Genomic DNA, 23,094 nt, shown 5'->3' with positions numbered 1-23,094 from the left:
CTTTGTACTAGCGGACCGTTTGGACAATGTTCAGATTCGCGCACTCTTTTCAGAAGGATACTTCTATACATGCAAATGTCGTTGTCGTTTTAAAGTGCAACACGTACTAATTTTTCAATATACTCCTTTGGCTTATTGAAAAGAATTTCATCTAGCACACTGAAGAAATCTTGATTGCTTATTGGCTGGCTATATAATTATATCAAAAGTTTCATTTAGGTATTGTGTATCATCAAGCTGATATTGTGAGTCTTGATCATATAGATTTAATGCATTAAGCGTCTCGAACTCTTTCGAGCTGTTGCTGAAATACTCGTTGATTTTGCAATTATTTCCTTGATTGGCAGACGGGGTCGCCGGCAATGACAGATCAATTGACTCTGTTTTTGCTCTGATCGCTCCAGTCGCTACCGGTATTGTCCGTTAAGCGTTCAGATATTACATTTGCCCTTTATGCCCTCCGTCGTTTGTTGAAAACTTTTAGGGTTACCCCTAAGCAGGCGGTATTTTTCGAATATGAATTTTCAACAAACAAATGACAGTACTCTATAGTCAATAATGTATTTCTAATGTGTTTTTGTATCCGTGTTTTGCTTTAAACTCAATAGAATACCACTTAGCTGCAATTTATCTATATTTTAATCCATAAAAATCCAATATATTAGGTTAAATTTCCAAATTTAGATTTCTCTCAAATAAACATGCCAAGACTAGATTTAAACATTTGCTTGGAAAAGAAACTGACCATCATGGTTCAGTTGTCATCAATTTGGCAAATAGATTTTAGTTATGCATGCATGCTTTGTTGGGAAATAAACATTGCTTTTAGTTAGAATTCTAAATTATGCATGAATTAGAATTTTGCGATATAATTGAAAAATGTTCTTTTTTTTTAAATATCACTTTCGTAAAACTAACAGATGTCATGGTAAGAAAATTGTTTGTTTTTCATTAAAAAAATCTCAATTTTGACTCGATAGTTTCATATCAAAACATCAAAACAGTTTTTGAAAAATATTAACATAAAACTGTAATCAATCAATATTGAAAGTGTCATAAGCCAAATTATGCACGAGGTTTTACATGAGATAATATTGTTAGAATGTTTTAGATACATTCATGTAAACCTGGAGACATTAAGAATGATTATCTAGAGCTTTTAAAATTGAATCTGCGCCTAGCTAATTACAAAATTATTGTTATGAATTAATTATAGTATTTGCACATTATTTTATTAATGTCTATTTAGGTCTTGGAGATTTTATATATGAACAGCTGTAAGATAGTTTAAATAGTTAACGTACTGGAATATAACTATGCGTGAAGGTAATTCTGCACATTTGGATATTATTTTCTCCGTCTCACTCAGGTTAACATTGATGCCAAATATTTATAACAAGATTGCTCTATGATATAGGCATAGTAAATAGAGATCAATATAATTGAACCTTTTCTAATCCTACCAGGTGTTCTGTATTACAAAAGTGCTTCTATTGTGACATTTTGTTAAAGTTAGCCGGACAAGTCTGTATCTAAAAAGGATTTCTCTCTATCCGTTTCGGGTGCTTTATGTCCCTTTTGTCAGATCGTTCTGTGTCTGTACTAGAATAGAATGAATTTCGCGCTCTGTGTGGCTGCATTTGCTATATGTAAAGCGCCTTTGAGCGTGTTTATCATGAAAAGGGTGCTATATAAAATTGGTAGAATAATGACAATAATAATAATATACCCCGATATGGCTCCAATACTCCAATCGAGCTAGTTTGGGCTACTAAAACTTAACTGACGCTTTTCATATGTGTATCTTTTTTGATGATCGTGTCCATTGTGTTATGGCGTAACCACAGTTGTTTAACAAACCATTGTCCCTGCTTACAACGCTTAGTTTGTAAATTGTAGAGGCGTATACATACATCTCCCCAACGAACACACGGAAAGAAAAGTAATTTTGAAAATATCAAGCCTAGATTATAATCGCATAAACATAATTATCATGTAGTGCATATACCGACAAAACATTAACCCATTTTACAAATTGCGGAAAAAAAACGTTCATTTGAAAAGATTTTAGGTCAGTATTCTGTTATAGTTAGTGTTCGGGTTCGCTTGTAGCTTCGTATAAATACAGTCTTTACTTTGATTTAACAAAGGATCAGGCAAGATAATTTTGAAAAAAAAACGATATTGAGCTAGATAAAAAAAAAACAAAACAAAAAACAATCAATATGCATAGCACGCATTTGCCGAACTTCATTTTTAAACGTAGAAATGGGCGATTGAAATTTGTCCCTTATTAACCATGCGTTATACTTTACATAGGGGTAAGGTATGACATACCATATTTCAATGGGACTTCCCTTCTGTCTGGTGCCAGTGGTGTCATGTATGTCATAAAGTAAAGCTATGTCTGTTTTTGTATTCTAGTGATTAGAATGAAGATCCTGGTAACAACAGTTCTGGTTCTTGTGCTGATAAACCGAGCGAGTGCAGGTAAAGAAAATTCTTACATTATCTTGTCTTTGTATTAGCAGGCTACAACAACTTGATAGATCTGAAGTGTTTAATTTGCTGAAAATTTAGTTTTGTCTTAAGGTAAAAATATACATAAATACATGTATATTATTATCACAACTTCGGGCATTGAAACCTCTTTCCATTACATTATTAGGGCTTCAGCTGATTAGGTCTTTTAAGTATTACATGTATGGGGTTCGAATCCCTGTCTAGGCACTGGAAATTTCTGAGATGCTCTTAAGAGTCTCCCACCTAACTAAGATGTCTGTACTGCTTCTTCCCAGGAAAGACGGCTTCGCTTGTATCGATGCTTTACACCGGGCACGTTAACGAACCAGACTGTATATTCGCAAAGAGCTAGGCTAAGTTAGCCGGACAGGCCTGCATCTCTGTCTGCTCTGGGGGCTTTATCTCACTCTGTCCCTCTGGGCAGATCTTTCTAAGTCTGTACTAGCAGAGAATGAATTTCGCGCCCTGTGTTGCTCCGTTTGCTGTATGTAAAGCGCCTTGAACGTGTTTATCATTGGTATAATAATAATAATAATAATAATAATAATATGTTTTGGATACCTGATTTCTTTACGAAAAGAAAGGAATGCAACACGAATGAATATTAAAACATGTATTAACTATTTGTTTGTATTATGGGTGTAACAAGCAATTACAACATCTGAGTCCTCTTATAATGTTTTCAAATTTGCATTACCTTGTTAACGTATGGATTTCTGTGGAGTACACCTGAAAATTCAAAATAAAATTGCAAAATTAGTGTAGCGCCTCGGACGCTTTTGAAATGATAGTGAAAATTAGCATCTTGCAAGTATTTAATAGAATATTTCTTTTCATTTTGTTACTTATCAGTGGCAGATAAACATATTATATCAACTTTTGTACACACAAGGGTAAACATACTTCTCCTCAAAACTGTGAATAGGCTTCTTAACCTTATTCACCTGAACTTTCTAAACGGGATTAGTGTGAGTCTTCTTAAAAATGTGTATGTACCTTATCATACAAAAATGCAAGTCTTGTTTTGTCATTGAAAACTATGTGTACTTTATCGTTTCTTCAGTTTTGGTGTTGACTACAATGATTGATCAGATTTATATAATATAATATTTCACTGGCAGTACAATGTCATCTAACATATTCTAGCGTTTCCAAACCTTAATATGTTCTGCAATTTGTTTTTGCTTTGTTGCTGCCTGAACAACAGTCATGAAAAATGTAATTATCAATTATCATTTATTATGTTGCATTTATGTACAGAAACAAGTGTTCCCGAATTTAACATCTATAAGCGAAGCTTTATTCCTTCAAAAGCAATGGTATTTCATTCACTGTGTTTGGACATGTTTTCATACCATTTTTTAAAGTAAACAAATGCAAATCATGTTTGAAATTTTCTATGGCTGCAGTCAATTACTGAAAGGTTTACATTGTAAGGATAACATTTTCAATAAGACTAAGTATAAATTTCTAATGTCTTTTAACTAAGAAAGTGACTTTGGGAGTTTAAAACTTAACATTAATTTTGACACGCTGACGTACTATTATTTGCTTTCTTTAGACTCGTTTGTTATATATTAAGCGTATTTCTATACAAACTATAGGACTGTACAATCATTCTCTTTCAGTACCTGTTATACATGTTATTGACATATACCTCCCTGAGGATGTTAACACAACGGGAACGTATATTGTCTGGCCAATAAATTCAACTGATCTAGATGGTGACGAAAATGCAACATTTGGAATAGTATCCCAAAGTAATACGTATACTTTTGAAATCAGTGACAATGCAATAGTGACCTCGGCAACATTTGACTTCGAAACAACTAAGAACTACACAGTTGTTATTAAGTAAGTAGAGTGAAATATAACAAAAAAACGTGCTTGTTCTTGTGTTTAAACTTTAATGCTACATAAACGCAGTTAAGTTGATGTAAGTAATCGACGCACAACGTTGATTTGTGATAGTCTGGACGTACTGTTAAAAGATAATAAAGTTATATCTGTATTATTTTTGTTTTGCGAATTCAGTATAACATTAAGGTAGCTTTTAACTTTAATTGAATATTTCAATGCATTCCTGAAATATTACGAATAAAACAAGGAACAGCAATGGTAGTTTTTATAAACACTTACTGATTATATTATTTTTTCATCCAGTGAAATGTTGTATTTTTAATACAAAGAAAATGTGCTTTTTATTTAAATAGATATTTCTTAAGTGAATACCATGTTTTACTTCCAAATTGTGGTTTTGCTATACTGTACATATACTGTACATACCTGCATTTGCGTTTCAAACATTGTTGATACACGGAATAATTTTAAACATCTTTCTCTATTGTCTTTGGAAATTATAAAAATAAAGATACTTTTTAAATAATGAGTGGTAAGAAAACTGACTAATCATTTTAATGATCTCTTGACTCTTTGTGGATCTGAGATCGCGGTAAGTCGGTAGATTTTCCGGGTATTGGCTTATAGCATTGTTAAAAAGGCGTACGCATGAAGCCTGCTAAAATAATGAATGTATATTTTACCTGTTACTTACAGCGCTACAGACACTTCGACATTCGAGTCATCGACGGCGACATTAACGGTGTATATCACAGATGTTAACGATAATGATCCTACATTTACATCAGGCACATCGCTTCTTGTCCTAGAAACTGCAAATATAGGTTGGTTAGTTTGATATGGTAACTTAAAGTTTAATTAAAACTTGGTGATCATCTTGTAGTATACTTACAATTTGATTAAACGCCCTTGATTATATCTTTGATACGGTCGAAGGCATCAGTACATTGTTAACTGCAGTAACGTTAGTATACAAAACTCACATTGTAGAGTGACTGATTAGATATATTTACAAATGTCACAAATGTTGCAATTTTAGAATGTTATTATTCTCTACAGTCGAGGTACAAACAATTATTACATACTCTTTTAAAAACTCAGTTAAAATTCAATGGAACCTGAAACGTCAACATTTTTCAATATTTCATATCGGATGTGTGCCGTCCTTTATGACGTCAGTTTCATGTATGTCGTCGCGTTTAAAAGTTCCCTAACGACCATATTTCCAATTTCGCTCGGGCTTTATAACAAATTTGTGTCATTTTTATGTGATAAGTTTAAGAGTAAATGCGTATGTAATAAAAAGATTATTAGATTTGCATCGAGAAATATGAACTCGTTCTTTTGTGGAACAATACTGAGCTCTTAAAGTCAAGCAATATTTCCGCTGCAGAACTTATGCATATTTCTCGATACAAATTTAATATCCTATAACTATATGTAAATGTATGATAATATATGACTGATAATTATATTATCTTATATTTATTGAGTTGTAGTATTTGTTTACAAACTGTTAATTAACTAGGTGATGTACTTTATAATGCTACAACTGAAGACAAAGACACGGTTGGAAACGTCACTTATACTTTATTGGGTAATTATCTGAAATAATGCCATATTTCTTTAGTCATTTCATAAATTCTTTAAATTGTTTTACTTCTACGCATTATGAATGTTTCTTGTGTAATTTCAAGTAACTCAATCAAGTTGACTGAATTATCTCTTTAACGTTAGTTTAAACTTGTCAACACACGTATCTAAACTAATTTCTTAGTTTCAGCATTGTAACTGTTTTGTATTGATATTAAGACCGAATTTCTTTTAATTTCGTGTTCTGATTATTGCGGAAGACATAGAAGCGACCGTATAAAGCATTGACTTGTGTACTTATTAAAAGAACCATGGTTTGAAAAATGTGACATTATGGCTACCTTTATTAATGGACATTCTGCACATATATAAATAAGTATAAATTTTAATAAAAATACCCAGAAGTCTACTCCTGTAAGTGGGAATAACTACTGCTAATAGTAGATTCGATTCTTGAAAAATATCAAAATATATCCGTATTGAAAAAAAATAAGTCAGTGTTTTCTTTTAGATGGGAACAGAAACAGTGACTTCGCTATAGGACCTTCAAGTGGTGCGTTGACACTCCAGAACAAACTTGATCCACAAAACGAGACAGAATTAGTATACGATCTTGTTATAGAGGCAAATGATTCAGTAAATACAGCCTACCTGAATCTTACAGTAAATGTGAAAACAGGTAATTGTTCTGAAATAAAATAGAAAAAGTGGAAACCGCACAGGTCGCCTAATGCGACAAAAAAGAAAGTGAATGAATGGAAAAAGAATATAATATGTGGAATCATAAATCCTCAAGTTGAATTTTATGAATCAAACCCTTCCTTATTACCTCCTAAACCAAAGTTTTTACTTCGAAGTTTAAAGAAAGCTATATCCAAGGTACACATGAATTTTGATCTTACTCCTGCAGACACAGCTTCTAATAATATTATCATTATCTGACGCATTTACTACACAGTAATATTACAAAACGAACTGAAACATACAAAAACTTACCAGTTATCACAACAAGATGGGAAAACTATTGTATAACGTCACGTTAATCAATGTATGAATTTTAATGTCGCACTTGACGACAGTCAAATGAAGCTCTCTACTCTTTACTGGATGCCTAAACTTCACAAAACTCTACATAAAGTTCGATTCATCGCAAATTCAACTTTATGCACTACAGAAACATTTCTCTACTTTTGACTTCTTGTCTTACTGCAATAAAAGAGCACGTACAAAAGTATTGCTCAAAGGTATATTAGAACTCGGGTGTTAATCTGTTTTGGTCCATCAAGAACTCTGGAGATGTTATAAAAAAGCTAAAAAGCATAATTTTAAAATGTTCAAATATAAGTACTTATGACTTTTCTACTCTTTGTACTAATTTACCACATAATCTTATTAAAGACAAACAAGTAGCTTTAATTGAGAAAACATTTCCAAGAGAAAATTTTAATTATCTGGCTTGAAATTTTACTAGAGCTTTCTTTTCTAACAGTGCATTTAAAAGATACAACCTATGAAGCTCTAAGGTTTCAACTAGATAACCTATTTAGCAAATTTGGTAATAAAACTTACAGACAAGTAATTGGTATCCCGATGGGAACCAACTGCGCCCCACTCATTACTGATTTATTCTTATAATGTTATGAACGAGATTTCATGCTTAGTTTATCCACTGAGACACAATTTTAAATTATTGAAGCTTTTAATGGAACCTAAAGGTATCTTGATGATATTTTAAATATGGACAACCAATATTTTTCAGTAATGGTGAAACATATTTACCCAAAAGAGGTACAGCTTAACAAGGCTAATTCTTCAGATTTCGAAGCGTCATGTTTGGATTTCAATTAAACAATTGTGAATTATAGTCTATTAGCGAAAATTCCCCCCAACCTGATGGAGATGTCACTCGAGCAACATCATACGAAGTCAATATTTCACAATCCCGCCCGCTTAGCTCAGTAGGTAAGAGCGTTGGTCTACGAATCTCAGGCTCGCGAGTTCGATCCTCGGGCGGGGCGTATGTTCTCCGTGACTATATGATAAACGACACTGTGTCTGAAATCATTAGTCCTCCACCTCTGATTCATGTGGAGAAGTTGGCAGTTACTTGCGGAGAACAGGTTTGTACTGGTACAGAATCCAGGAATACTGGTTAGGTTAACTGCCCGCCGTTACATGACTGAAATACTGTTGAAAAAGGGCGTTAAACCGATAACAAACAAACAAACAATATTTCACAACTTATTTGTTTTGCAAGAGCTTGCTCAAAATAGATTATTTTAATGGCAGAAAACTTCATATCACCAAGAAATTGTTACAAAAGGATCACCGTTATCATAAGCTACGGATAGCTTTCAGTAAATTTTACTACAGATCGTCTGAACGGTTAGAAAAATACAATACAAACCTAACCACGTTTTTGAAACTTGGACGTACACATCCGGAATATTATGGAGATGTGGTTTATAAAATTCGGACAATTAAACATAGTCCTTATTTCAATGAAATATTTGTAAAATGGGTTAAAAAAGTTTATCAAAAGAAGATACGATGCGAAAATTGTAAAGCACGGTGCATGTTTAGTGACTGACCCCTATACAGTTAATCGCTGCGCTTTTCTATTTGATGATGCGATGACTAATAAAGTGTAAGACTCCATGACGCTTTTCGCCTAAATCCTACATACAATGGACGGAGGGAGTTGATTTTTGTCTTACAGTTTTCTTAGTCGTGCCCTTAAAAGTTAGGCTCTTAGTGCTCTGACTTCAGACAAGTTGTTGAGTACATTGGTGTAATTATACTTTAGATTTACTCAAATTTTATGTTTAACTTTATTTATCTGTTATTGTTGCGCTGATGTTAGATCCTTTCTCAGAGGGGATTTTATTTACATTATTTTGTTTAACTTGTTGAAAGTAGGGTAATTGCGATGTTGGCATGCCCTTAACGCGTTTAAACGCTTAGTTTCCTTTATATAGGTTACTGACCGTTCAACTGGTTTCTGTCTGTCTTTTATTGTCTTTTGCGTATGTTTTATTGTTGTTGTATGCGTTTTTCTTCCTCCTTACTCCCCCTATTGCCCTCCTCCTTCCCCTTTGCATTTGCGCTACTTTTTGCATCCATCCCAGTTACTTTAAGTTGGTTTTCGTGGCATCCCTTTATTCAGGCTGACGGAGTCCTAAGGCGGTATACAAATGTTTTTCCCCGCTTATGTGGGTGCGCTTTGTGATTGTGTGTCTAAGACGGTGCTCTCCTGTTTTCAATGTTATTTAGTTGGGTGTGGTTGTGTGTTTGATTTTGGTACAAGAGTGTCTGCGCTTATTTGGTTTACGTTGTAGTATGACTGTTATTAAGGCACGTAGCATTCCCTTTGTATATTAATTCTTGTTCTTCTTTCCCATACAAATTCCACCCCCACCCACCCCACCCCACAGTTTTACCACTTCCTCTCCTCTGTCTATATTTCACATCAATAAATATGTACTTGTTAGATGTTTGAAGCAACCCGTCTGTAATATTTTTCCATTACAGCTTCTTTTTGTTGTGGGCCTACTTCGCAAATGCGTGGCTCTGAGGCTGTGTTTTAGGTGCTCTGTGTTTCCAAGAAATCTACCCTTACCTATTATCTTTTGCAACCTCAGTTAAAATGTTCCAGTCAATGGACGGTAGTCAAATGTTTGCTATATACCTATTTAATCTCGTCCTAAGTATGTAGTTTTCAGCATAATAAGTAGACAATTGTTAAATTTTATGTATGTCTGTGTTAACTTACCCTCATTTATAGAATTTCTAAAAAAGGAAATATAAAATGGAAATTTCTATACAGTGTAATCAATATAAAGTTGTATGAATACTAGTATGCATTGTGTAGTCAATAACACATATTCTAATATGCTTTACCCTGTTAAAACTCTGTTACGCTTAAATGACGTCACGTTAACGTGCGGTGGCGTCAATGTTTTTGCTGCGAACAAGAGAGAGTGCTACTATGATTTATCTACTGTTTTAGATTAGGGGCATATAAGAATCGAACTAATTTATAGCAAAGATTTGTTTTAATACTATTTATACATTCGGACGGTAATACCTCGTGAAATACCTGCGCCCTCGTGAAATCAGTACGCCCGACGAATAATCGCACATCGTGTATAAATAGTATTAAAACACTTTTTTGCTATAAATTATTTCTTAAATAAGTCAATTTAATTATTGAACAATCTGTTCTAATTTTGCAGCGCCGATCTTAGATATCATAAATGCAAGTATCACAGAAAACACGAACACCAGCGGACCCTATGAGCTGTGGAATATTACATGGTCCGATCTAGATGGTGATCTAAATCCTACAGTAGAAATTGCTGTTGAAAGTGTTCCCGGTACATTCCAAATCATAAATGATTCTGTTCTTGTAACAAGTGCGGAGTTTGATTACGAAAATACGACTTCATATACAGTTACCATGATGTAAGTCACAGATCTTTCTATACTGTTCAGCGAACATGACAAAAAACTCATACATGTCACTGCAGATCATTCATATGAGTTCACATTCAGAATCACTAAGATGACTTCCATTTATAATTTAGTTTTTTTTTTGTATGAGTTTCCGTTATTTATGCTCAAACAGCAATGTCATCACGAAGTGACTAAAGGAGCTACTGTATGTTTTGTAAAATGTTGATTTTCGGAGTATCTCTGCGATAATAAGCGTTGGGAAAAAATGTCTGGAACATGTTGGAAGATATCTTATTAAATGTGCATTAAACATATTTGCAGAACTGCAAGTTTTAAATGAGAAATACCCCAGTGAAATGGGCTTATACATTTTTCCATTGATAACATTGGTTATCATATTAGGCATATTGGATAGGGTGTAAAATGTACTTCCAGTGGTTACAACTTTACATATCTGCTTGAAATAAAACCCAACCAAATCGTATTCAAGTATTTAATTACTTTCCTATTTCATAGATATAAACGGATAAAAAACTTTGCTTAATACTCAAGGGACAATACTCTTCAAAACGCGGTCTCATTTCTGCTTTAAATAAAACCAATTTTAATCGTATTAAAGTGTTTAGTTCCCTTTACTAGTTCGTAGATATAAACGGATAAACTTTCGTCACAGATCATATAAACGAAGAAATCTTCGTCACAAAATATAAAACCTCGTAAACAAAATAGTATTAACAATTATCTTATTTGTGACACATATTTTGATTCAAATGAAATTGCAGAATCACAGACGTGCACGGCTTAACGTCAAACAATACATTACCTTTATACGTCACCGACGAGAACGATGTGACTCCCGTATTTGTTACTGATTCAACACTCGACATTTCTGAGAAAATAGCAATTGGTGAGTAACTTAATAATGTAGCCATATTTACTAACAACTATCTTACTCATCATCATCATCATTATCATCCATGTCATCGTCATAACATGTATTATTAGTACTAGCTTCTGCCTTGGGTGTCATCTTTTTAGAAAAGTGTTGTCAATCTCTACTTGTCATAAATGATAATTACAATACTTGTAATACTTGTAATACGGTTTTACAATGTCAAACTAAATCAGCTCATGTTAAGTTTTAAGTTTTAATAACATTTTATATATTGAGCGTAGTTATTCACTATTTTATTTCATTTGCAGGGTCCGTTGTATATGCAGCAAATGTAACAGATCCCGACACCAATCCGTCTATACAGTACGTTATTACAGGTAACAAGCAATGCCTTGTCTAATCGATTTCCGCTTTCAAAATCTAATTGCTAAAGTTGTTTCTGAACTTTCTGTCAGAGCAGTCGTTTGATGCCATTCTCAGGCCCATAACCAAATCAGACCAAGGGAGCCCATGCGCCCCCCCTCATCGCCCCGCAGTTTGCTGAGAAGTGGCCTATACTTATCAAAGATGCAACCTGTTATTTTAGCAAAGGAATTATTTCTTTTCAAAATCTAGACCCAGAAACGCACCAGAGGCCATCATTTCATACCTTTTATTTGAAAATTTTCAGGGAGCACCCTTTGACCCCCTCCCCCATCAAGAGGGAAACAACCCTCCATTACATCAAAATTTAGACCTAAAATGCACCAGAGGCCACCATTTCATATCTGTATTTCAGACCCCTTCCCCTCACTATAATGGGCAAACGCACCCTCCAATACCTTACTATTGGATTTGGTGGTGACATCTTCGTTCTAGGCTGGTGCCCCTTATCAAAAATATCTGGACCGGGCCTGCAGCCTTATTAATTATCTAAGTTGACATTTTAAAACTTCTATTGATACCGCTTTAGACTACTCTAAGTAAAATATTAGAACCCCTGACAATAAGTAAAACTTACCCCCCACCCCGGCAGTAATTAATGAAACGCCCGTAATATTCGGTCCAGGGCTCAAAGGGTTCTAAATACGCTTTTATTCATAATAAGCTATTTTATTGATATGAAAGTCAGGTATTCCTAAATTTTATAACCTGTCTGGTAGTTTCCTTTAGAGCACCATGGATAAAAGATAATTCTGAACAGGAACTTAGTCATATAGCTTCTGGTGTAAACATTAATGTGTATATGCAGTCTGTATAAAATAGACGCACATATCATGGATCTACCTTGTAATTCCAACTTGCGAGATTTTATAAATTTGTAATATAGAGTTTTAAAACTGGACACCAGAAAGCTGCAATCAGTTCAAATATAACCTTTTATCCTTCAATTAATTCCCAGATGGAAACACAGACGGCTTTTTCAGTATAAATCTAACAGACGGAACTGTGACACTTGAAAAAGAGTTTAACTCTACCACAAGTTTGGAATTCAACCTTACACTACAGGCCAATGATACTGTCAACGTAGGGGAGTTGATACTTACTGTCAATGTCATAACAGGTAATTATACGGTGAATTCGAGAATTGAAATTTTCTACATAATGTTACTGAATATCGGTAATTGAATCTTACTGTCATGTTATCACTGGTAAGGATCCTGCGAACATAGAGACCTTGAAGCATCCATTTGCCTTAAGCAATCACTGTCATGGCTAGCTGCTCAATACAGTTTTAACTATAGTAATCGTATCTCTTGTATTTTACAAGATAAAGCCCCATTTCTCTTTGACAAGCCGCACAGCCTATGTTAGAAATTGTTAAATATTAGGAGCAGGTAAAAGAAAAATGGCGAAAACATTTAAGAGATCTTTGGATGAACAGAAATACGCAGCATGTTTTTAACGAAATACGTCAATACGAGGCTCACTAAAGACCAGTATACACTATACATTGGTCTATGGAAAACAAGTATGTTGAAAATCATTTGATAAAAGGATTAAAGATCAGATTAAAGATTTAGTCTTGCTCTTATATGCTAAACAAAAATGTGTCTGTTTTACCACTAATGATAATGTAATAACAATAAAATATATTTAACTATAGTAATCGTATCTCCTGTATTCCACAGGATAAAAATGCTCAGTTTCTCTTTGCCAGTTCGCACAGACTGCATGTTCAACTATTTTCTGTTTTTAATCTGGCTCGAAATGCTTAGCTGGATAATATGTGTAGTTCTTTTTGCTTGATATTTGGGTATAACCGTGGTTTTAGGACATAAAGTTTTATATCTTTTATGTTTGAATTTGTTCAATCTGATATTTTCAGTGCCAGTAATTAATGCATTTAAAATTAACATCACGGAGAACAGTGAACCAGGTATAGTTTGGAATCTAACATCATCTGACAGAGACGGCGATGTTGACCCAGTATATGTCATTGTAAATCAAAGTAATGCAGGAATATTTGAGATCAATTACGCAAATACATCAGTTATCACCAATACATCATTTGACTATGAATCGCAAACAATGTATACCTTTGAAGTCGAGTAAGTAATTTGTTATTTTTTTACGTTATAGTTGTATTATTTTAGGATCAAGTTTCACCTGAGATTTCGCTAGAACATCTTTTCAATTAATTTCTAGCAGAGTTTCATCTGTTAAGTACATTTAGTTACCACATTGATGTAACATGAAATCTCATGTCCGCTATCTCTATCAGAAATGAAGTTTTAAGTAGAGTTTACCTAAACAAGGCGAAAGTGGGTCTGTCCCCTAGTTACCAGATGTTTGATTTTCAATTTTTTGATTGTCTACATAACAGTGTGACAATATCAATCTTCACAAAGTGAATTATTTAACAATAAAGAAGCCTTTCGTATATTTGATATCATTTTGTATAAATACCTGCGATAAACTACTTTTAGTCTCTTTTATTGTTTGTCAAAGAAATAAGTTTAAAAAGTTTTAAAACATTATTTTTGTTTTGTTTTTCTAGGGCAACAGATAAGTCGTCTTTGAAACTATCATCAACAGCCACATTTACTGTGTCAGTTGTTGATGAAAATGACGTAACCCCAGAGTTCACCTCAAACGCTGTGGTCCAGCTGCAGGAAGATACTCCTCTAAGTATGTGTAATCATATATGATGTATATCCATAAAGTCATTTGAATGTGTTTGTCTCCTGCGATGTATATATCTGCATTTAGTCTTGTTAGCATATTGTTTGTACAGTATGACATTACGCGTTAGTAAGATAGCTCTTATGCTTAATAACTCATGTAAGATTAATCTACATATTTATATATATGACACAAACTAATTATGTAACATTTACGAAATAAAAAGCGGAAAACCACAGGTCGTCCAGCACGACATAAACGAAAATATTGCAGCTTCGGTTTGAGTTTAAAAAGACCATTTTGTAAAACAGATACCCAAGACTAAGTGCACACTTGTCATTTGTTTGTTATTTCAAATCCTCTCGAACGACTTATATCAGCTTATAAATTTTGGTTATTTCTGTTTAGTTTTTAGTATATGTATGTCATTCTGCCGATGTTGCACGTATTCCTTTGTCGTTTGAAGCACCTTCGAGCCAGAGTTTTTTCATGTTTTGATTATAATTTTTTAAAAACATAAATTTGTTTTTATAGATACAATAGTGTACATAGCCAATGCAACTGACGAGGACACTGTAGGTTCTACATCCTATTCAATAATAGGTAATTATATATAATGTTTCTTGATACATATTAATTTTCAATTACAGTTACAGTATTATCAATTTACAGTATCTCTTGGCCGATTGTATAATATGACATTGCAAAAAAGGCAATATATTTGCCGAAACTGAAAACTTAATTCTACTTATATTGCATGATCATACTTATGTTAACATGTTCCTTTGTGCTATTTATAAGCTGTGACATTGCAAAATGATTTATCATGCCTCATAATTCAAAGAAAAAAGAACTGGCTAAGAATTTAGCACTTTCAAAAGTATACCCAGCCTCGTAATTATTAATTTCTTCAATAAATGTTCAATACACAGGCGGAAATGACAACATCTTCGAGATCGATGACGTCAGTGGTAACATCACACTTATTACAGTATTGAATGCTTCTGCAACATTGACACATTTACTTACTCTACAGGCTAATGATACTGTGAACGTAGCGACGTTTAATGTAACATTTACACTGAGTACAGGTATTACTGTATTATTTGGTTTTGGCTAAAACTGTCGTTTTTCTTGAGAGATGAATATTTAAATAAAGAAATGTATTTGTTCATTTGGGTTGAATTTTGTAGAATGAAATGAGAACATAATGAATTATCTTGCAGTATTTTAATACATTGCATTTCAATTAATACACAGCTACTATTCTGACGGTTCTGTTTTAATATTTTAAAACCAAAATGTCCGCCTATTCAAACATATCCTGCTGCTTGTTATAATTGTTCTGAACAAAATAGAAAAAGTGGAAACTTCACACCCTTACGCAAAAGACACAGAAGAACTATTTCAAATAAACTGACAAAAACATAATTTACATAGATGTTGCAAAATAGAACAGTATGATGAATCGTTTTCTGTTAAAGTCTAAACTTCGCCAACATTGTATCAATTGAGTTTTGTTTTGTTTCAGCGCCTGTTATGGTAATTCCTAAGCAAGTTACAGTTGTTGAAGGCGTTTCTATAGGATCTGATGTTGTAACGTTGAACTCGACAGATCTTAATGGTGACACTGATCCAGTTTACGAAATCATTAATCAAAGTGTACCTGGCACATTCAAGATCAACGAAAATAATACAAAACTTGTCACTAATGTTTCCATTGATTACGAATCAGTGAAGAATTTTACAGTTACTGTTAGGTAAGTAACAACACTTTAACATTGACCGAAACATGGAAAAATATTATGATCATCAAAGTAGTCGCAGTCAAAAGCAGACAGAGAACTTTATATGTCATTATATGTACCTTGCCTTCTACTTGTTTTTTTTTTTTTAAATCATAGGTACACAAGACTATTTAATTTGTGAAACTGTAGATGGTGATAAAGATATTGTTAATTTTGTATCGATCATACACTTTGCTTTTGTTTTGGTAGATTCAGAGTTAAAAATTAATTTCAAATATCAAAGATTGATAATCCTAAATGATATTTTTAAAATGTAAATATATATATGCAGAGTAACTGATACCTCTCCATTTGGAAAGTCGTCAACATCAGAATTTACAGTTTCCGTAGTTGATGCTAACGATGAAACTCCAGTATTTACTTCTGCCAATTCCACTGACATTCCAGAAACTACAAATATTGGTTCGTGTTCTTGTTTGTACTGTTCTTACGCAGCAAAATTTACTGAGGTTATTTTTTACAATTCAGTAAATGGAATCGTGAAGTTTCAAACGTTTCAAAACTGGTGCTTGTTCTCATCACCTTGAGAGTTTCTTACAAGTTTGTTACATACACTCGTTTTAAATGTGTAATGAATTAATTTATTCGTCTTGTGAATTGAAATTTTATTTTTTGTTGTTTATAGTACGGCGGCACAGAGGTGACATCCACAACACTTTATTTATATTGTGGCCACAAGTTAGTATATTGTGGCCTCAACTTAGTAAATCGTGGCCACAATTTAGTAAATTGTGGCCACAAGTTAGTTAATTGTCGCCAAAAGTTAGTAAACTGTGGCCACAACTTAGTAAATCGTGGCCATAAGTTAGTTAATTGTCGCCAAAAGTTAGTAAATTGTGTCCACAACTTAGTAGATCGTGGCCTAAACTTAGAAAATTGTGGCCACAAGTTAGTAAATTGTGGCCACAACTTAGTAAATCTTGGCCTCAACTTAATAACTTGTGGCCACAACTTACTAAACTAAATTGTGGCCACAACTTTGTATCTTGTGGCCACAACTTAGTGACCACGACAGTGGCCAATCGAAACGATAAATAAATGGATAGACGGACGGATGAATAGATTGGGTTGTACCTACGTACCTACCTACTAATTTATTTGTCTGTTTTTCCGTCCGTCTAGCTTCCTTCCTGTATCACACTTTGCAGTGACATGGACATTTTTGTGCGTCCATTTCGTATGGTTGCTAAATTCTGCCATTTTGCGTTATCTCCCCGCAACCCTGTCGAGCGAAAACACGAGAGTTAACAAGTTAAACTGCGGGGACGCAGGTTGAAAACTCTATTTTAGCAAGGACGCGGAGCAAAAACACGATAATTACAAAGTCGCTGGGTGAGAATGGTATGTCGGGGATGGGGAGCGAAAACACGATGATTAGCGCTGCTTAAACGTAGTGTTCTCGAACCGCACCCCACATTCCAGTTACTAAATCCCACTTCGCGATCTTGATAATTATCATTTTTCCGCTACTCGCCCCCGCTTAATAGCGAGTTATCACTCCGAAGCCCTGCCATTATTAGTTGTAAAAAGTGTCTACGTACCAGCAACTGTTAAACAGGAAAAAAAAAGGTAGATAGATGGATGGATGGACGGACGGACGGACCGATGGACGGATGAATTGACGGACGGATGGATTGGATGGTACCTACCTATCTACCTATTTATTTGTCTTTCTGTCAGTCTGTCTATCTTCCATTCCTTTCTAACCCGTTGCAGGGACGAAGACACTTTTATGCACGACCATTTTGTAAGGATGCTAAATTCTGCCAATTTGCCCAATTGAATTATATTTTCAGCCCGCGAGCCCGTCGAGCGAAAACAAGAGAATTAGCAAGTTAAAATGTCGAAAACGCAGGCCAAAACACCACAAGGGCGATTCAGTAACTGGTATGTCTTGGGCGCGGTGCAAAATACGATAATTAGCACTGCTTAAATGTTTAATAACGAGTTTTCGCCTGGTGACCCGCGCCCAGCGAAAACACGTGTAATTTACAAGTTAAAATGGTGGATGTTCGGGGTGGTAACTCGCTATTTAGTGGGGGCAGAGAGCGGAAACATGATGTTTAACAAGATCGCGGGGTGAAATTTGGTTACTGGATGTCGGGGCGCGGTTCGGAAATATTACGTTTAAGGGCCGTTAATTATCGTGTTTCGATCCCCACCCCTGACATACCAGCTACTAATTCTCACCCCGTGACCCCGGTAATTATCGTGTTTTCGCTCCGCTTCCCCACTCAATAGAGAGTTTTCAGCCTGCGTCCCCGCATTTAAATCGTTAAATCTCGTGTTTTCGCTCGAAAGGGTCGCAGGGAGATAATGCAAAACGGCAGATATCAGCAACTATACGAAATGGACGCATAAAACGTCTACGTCACTGCAAAGGGTAAGACAGGAATGGAAGATAGATAGACGGCCGGAAGTGCTGACAGGTAGGTACCATCCAATCTATTCATCTGTCCGTCCGTCTATCCATCTATTTATAGTTTCGATTGGCTGATATAAGTCGTGGTCACAAGTTATTATACTGTGGCCACAACTTATCAAATTGTGGCCACAATTTACTAAATTGAGGCCACGATTTACTAAGTTGTGGCCACGATTTACTACGTTGTGGCCAAAATGTACGAAGTCGTGTCCTCAACTTAGTAAATTGTGGCCACAAGTTACTAAATTATGGCCACAATTTACTAAGTTGAGGCCACAATATAAATAAAGTGTTGCGGATGTCACCTCTGTGCCACCGTATTATATTATATTTCTGTTTTCAAATTATTTTACTAAATGAGAACTTCATGACGTTATGCAGCAAGAAATAAAATTAAATGGAACTTTATATCGTGTGCGTCCTTCTAACGTCACAACACGTCTGACGTCATATTCGTTTATGCGCGCATGTTTCCCGCGCTGAGGTTAAAATTTGTTGCAAAATGGATATCGCAACGTAAATAAGCATGAAATAAAACCAAAATTTGCTTTTTTTCTTATGAATATAGATTATTTCACCACAAAGTGAGATAATGTTCACAGTTCCACTCGCGGAACGCGCTCATGAATATATTTGAAATCTTATCACATCTCAGTTTGATATTTTCCATATTTACTGGAAACAAACACATATTCTCTACATAATTTCGGTTATTTTATCATTTTTTTCCTGTACTGTATTTAGAAACTGTTATCTACACCGCCACAACGGAGGACATAGACACAATTGGAACAGTATCTTACGCAATTATAGGTAAAATTACATTATAACAAATATATTATGATATTTAGTGTAATAGAAATAGGTAAATACATTTTAACAATTGAATTCTGATATTTCTGGTTACAGAAATTGGTAGATACATTGTAAAAATTAAATTCTGATGCATCAATAGGTAAATACGTTGTAACAATTGAATTCTGATCTTTATCATTACAGAAACTATTCAACGAACTTCATCAAAACTGTTCTTTTTTCTACAATGGACTGCTCCATCATTTCGTTTAGGCATTGCCACTTCAAAGGAATATTCAATGAAAATATACCGACTGAATAGAGAACAGAGTAGACCATGATCTGCCTGCACAGATATAAAAACAAAGAAAAATATCAGTCTGATCTTGGTCTGCACTGGCCGCAAAAGCACAATCTGAAGTACATGTGTAACTGTCTCACACTCTTTCATCTGTTTGATCATTTGTGTGGTATTCTTTGTTTTATAGAAGAAAAATGCTTTACCGAGTTCTCTTTTATCCTAATTGTATAACTATTTAAACAAAGTGCAAGAGTTATTATAAAAGTATGCTAGATAGACCAAAATTATGTCTTTTATATAAATGGTATAATTAAAGATACTGTTATTTCAGACGGGAATCCAAACAGTGTGTTTGACATCAATGCAGACAACGGCAGTGTGACTCTTAAGTCAGCACTAAGTCCGACTACAGTAGAGAATGTAACATATAACCTTGTTATACAAGCGAATGATTCAGTGAACACAGCAACACTCAATTTCACTGTCAGTGTTAAAACAGGTACACTAGTATAATATTTGTCGTCACTTTTAGTTCCTAACTGTTTAATACTTTTTTACCTCAAACCCAGCATAGCTTGGTTTTGAAATATAATAGTTAATAATACCGATTCTAGTAAAAGTATAAAAAATGTGATTTCGTGTAGAAGAACAATTTCCATATTTTCTTTATTCGGAAAAGCCCTAATACAGTTATATTATCGAAGACATTTTATAATTGCCTTTCTGCTTAATTTATCGTTATATGTTGTGTAAACACTAAGTTAAAGATTCTTATAATAGCATTAAAAGGCAAGGCCATATAGTGACTTGCGTTCAATTCAATTTTCGTTTTGATTTCAGCTCCAGCTGTGCATGTCGTCGATATAAATCTTCGCGAGGATGTCAATACAACCGGTACATACACTGTATGGGCAATAAATTCAACTGATGCAGATGGCGACGAAGATACAACATTTACAATAGTTTCGCAGAGTTCTCCGGATACATTTGAGATCAGTACCGAAAATGCGATAGTTACTAACACGTCGTTTGATTTCGAAATAACCAAAAACTACACAATTGTTATAAAGTGAGTACACATTATGACATTGATTGATGAGCAATGAAAATGATTTTTATTGTACAGAGAATATAAGTTTAAACCCCGCTCCTGTGATGAATTATGCATCCTCATAAGACACCCGAAAGTAAACTTGTCGGTGACACACATGCGATCGAAATCATCATCTTGATGAAGCTTAAATAAAATGTTAAAACTGTTTAATGATTTTTATTGCAAAAATACCACGTATTATTTCAGAATTTGCAGAAGGATTAACCAATTAAATAGCAATTATTGATTTTGTAAATACATTATATATTTCCTTTTGTAGCGCCACAGACTCTTCCATATTCCAGTTATCATCAACAGTAACTCTAACGATCTTTATAACGGATGTAAATGACGTAACACCTACATTTACGTCAGATACGTCCCTTGTCGTGCTGCAAACTACCGCACTAGGTTTGTATTTTTCCTGCTTTGATAAATCATGTTCAAGTTGTTTTTGTGTTTTTTTTTTATTATTGTAACTATTTAGTATGTCTTCCTGATTTTTTATTTTCAATACATCGTGACAACTATAACTGTGACAGGAAAGGCCGTACCGGCGACAGTAACCATCAGAACAAATCAACACCCTTTACAACATTTACAAATTTATTTACATAAGATGATTATTAACAATGCATAGATGATATGAAAAAAAAAACTGATTATAAGAAAGAAAAAAAATCAAAGTTCAGTATCTCCGGATACAAAAGATCTTACAGTTCCATTCTAAAGTGACGTGTCACAGTTCTTTAATTTAATTGCGAACTTTAAGTAGCACAAACAATATCAAAACGTATCTTGAAATAAAGTCCCTTTAAACCGTGAATACGTTGATTCCGTATTGGCTCCCTGTGGTGGTAGGTGATTGCATCCCTGAGCTGACTTCAGAGGATAACAAAAATCGGCGTCTTTGCGGTTTACGGCACAACCATGGGACGAAAGCTCTGCGCTGGGAAAATCACATCCAGGCGAGTGAAAACAAGTGAACCTCGGGCATTGTACTTCCGGGTTATAACATCACCAGGAAAATCGTCTGGCGGAAGAAGCTAAAATATATAACATATGGTAAGCACCATAGCAAAACAAATAAGTCAGGGCATAAAACTGCTCCTTTGGGTACACCATACCTCCGTAGGCTCCCATAAATAATACGTGCTACTTATACAAATATATGTGCTACTAAGTTCAGACGTCACATGATTAAAATACGTCACTAATTACTTCCATTATTACAAAAATTACTTACTTAAAAGACTAAAGTTAAAGTATGAAAAAGATATGAAAAGTATATGATGAAACATTATAGATACGGAAATGATAAACTGCAGCTATTATTTACAACTGCAAATTAACAAAATTCAATGTAAATCAAACGTTATACAATAATTTGTATCAATATAATGTCTTATGTCATAAAACAAAACGGACATTGTATGTATATGCAATAGACTGGCACACAATTTCATATTACAATAATATATTACATAAATGGTACTAGACTTGCCATATAGATTTATACATAACAATACAATGCAGTAATGGCGTTCCATAATTAACAAAAATGTTTGACATAAGTTTTTGAAACAGTGCTTTACAATTATCACGATACAAATTTCAGTATAAATCTAACATCTTATATAAACGAAACGTTTAGACTCCTCTTTCTAAATAATTTACAAAAAGTCTGAAAAATTTAATAAATTATCCTGACATACCGAAACTAGCCAAAATCATGTGCCGATAAGTAAATGTTACAGAATTCTGTAGAATGAACAAAAATCTACCAAATAAAAATCGTAATGCAAAAATCATACAAAAATCTAACAAATAAATTTCTTACCTCGATCGAGCATAAATTTCTAGCAAGAACAATTAATCAGACATAGATTCGTCTATAATGTCGGAAGGTGGTGTGCGCAAGGCATATCTAGTCCAGTCTATTTAAAGGGTAATGTCCCGCCAAATACTAAATTTCATGGGATTCACGGCCTATGCGTAAACTCTTGACTATTTGTATTTCCACGGGATTCACGATATAGCCGGGGAATCTAACTACTTTGGCGCGGATTGAAATTGACAATTTGAGGCCATTATAGTGGTTTTGGGGATAAAAACATGAATTACTGAAGTTTATAAAATATCAACTTTCCTATTACTGAACAGAATTTAATGAAATTTACATGGAAATTTAAGTTATGAAATACAGAAAAACATTAGAGGTATTTTATGCGTGAAATCTGA

General features: G+C 34.1%; 1 protein-coding gene across 1 annotated transcript in view; it reads left to right on the top strand.

Moving 5' to 3' along the window:
• The window catches only part of LOC123561090 (protocadherin Fat 4-like), a 143,449-nt gene that overhangs the window by 36,742 nt on the left and 83,613 nt on the right, over positions 1-23,094 (top strand). Inside the window, exons 2-20 of the mRNA XM_053517000.1 lie at positions 2,425-2,490; positions 4,152-4,377; positions 5,080-5,207; positions 5,912-5,980; positions 6,488-6,655; positions 10,212-10,440; positions 11,214-11,338; positions 11,635-11,703; positions 12,708-12,869; positions 13,635-13,857; positions 14,307-14,437; positions 14,966-15,034; positions 15,364-15,522; positions 15,963-16,191; positions 16,511-16,641; positions 19,409-19,477; positions 20,092-20,259; positions 20,601-20,829; positions 21,134-21,264. Coding sequence (XP_053372975.1) covers positions 2,433-2,490; positions 4,152-4,377; positions 5,080-5,207; positions 5,912-5,980; positions 6,488-6,655; positions 10,212-10,440; positions 11,214-11,338; positions 11,635-11,703; positions 12,708-12,869; positions 13,635-13,857; positions 14,307-14,437; positions 14,966-15,034; positions 15,364-15,522; positions 15,963-16,191; positions 16,511-16,641; positions 19,409-19,477; positions 20,092-20,259; positions 20,601-20,829; positions 21,134-21,264 — 2,773 coding nt within the window. The 5' untranslated portion in view covers positions 2,425-2,432. The remainder of the gene's footprint in view (positions 1-2,424; positions 2,491-4,151; positions 4,378-5,079; positions 5,208-5,911; positions 5,981-6,487; positions 6,656-10,211; positions 10,441-11,213; positions 11,339-11,634; positions 11,704-12,707; positions 12,870-13,634; positions 13,858-14,306; positions 14,438-14,965; positions 15,035-15,363; positions 15,523-15,962; positions 16,192-16,510; positions 16,642-19,408; positions 19,478-20,091; positions 20,260-20,600; positions 20,830-21,133; positions 21,265-23,094) is intronic.

Source organism: Mercenaria mercenaria, chromosome 10 (assembly GCF_021730395.1).
Source record: "Mercenaria mercenaria strain notata chromosome 10, MADL_Memer_1, whole genome shotgun sequence".
Classification (NCBI taxonomy): domain Eukaryota; kingdom Metazoa; phylum Mollusca; class Bivalvia; order Venerida; family Veneridae; genus Mercenaria; species Mercenaria mercenaria.
The sequence above is the reverse complement of the archived record's forward strand: the minus strand, read 5'-3'. Positions and strand labels throughout refer to the sequence as shown.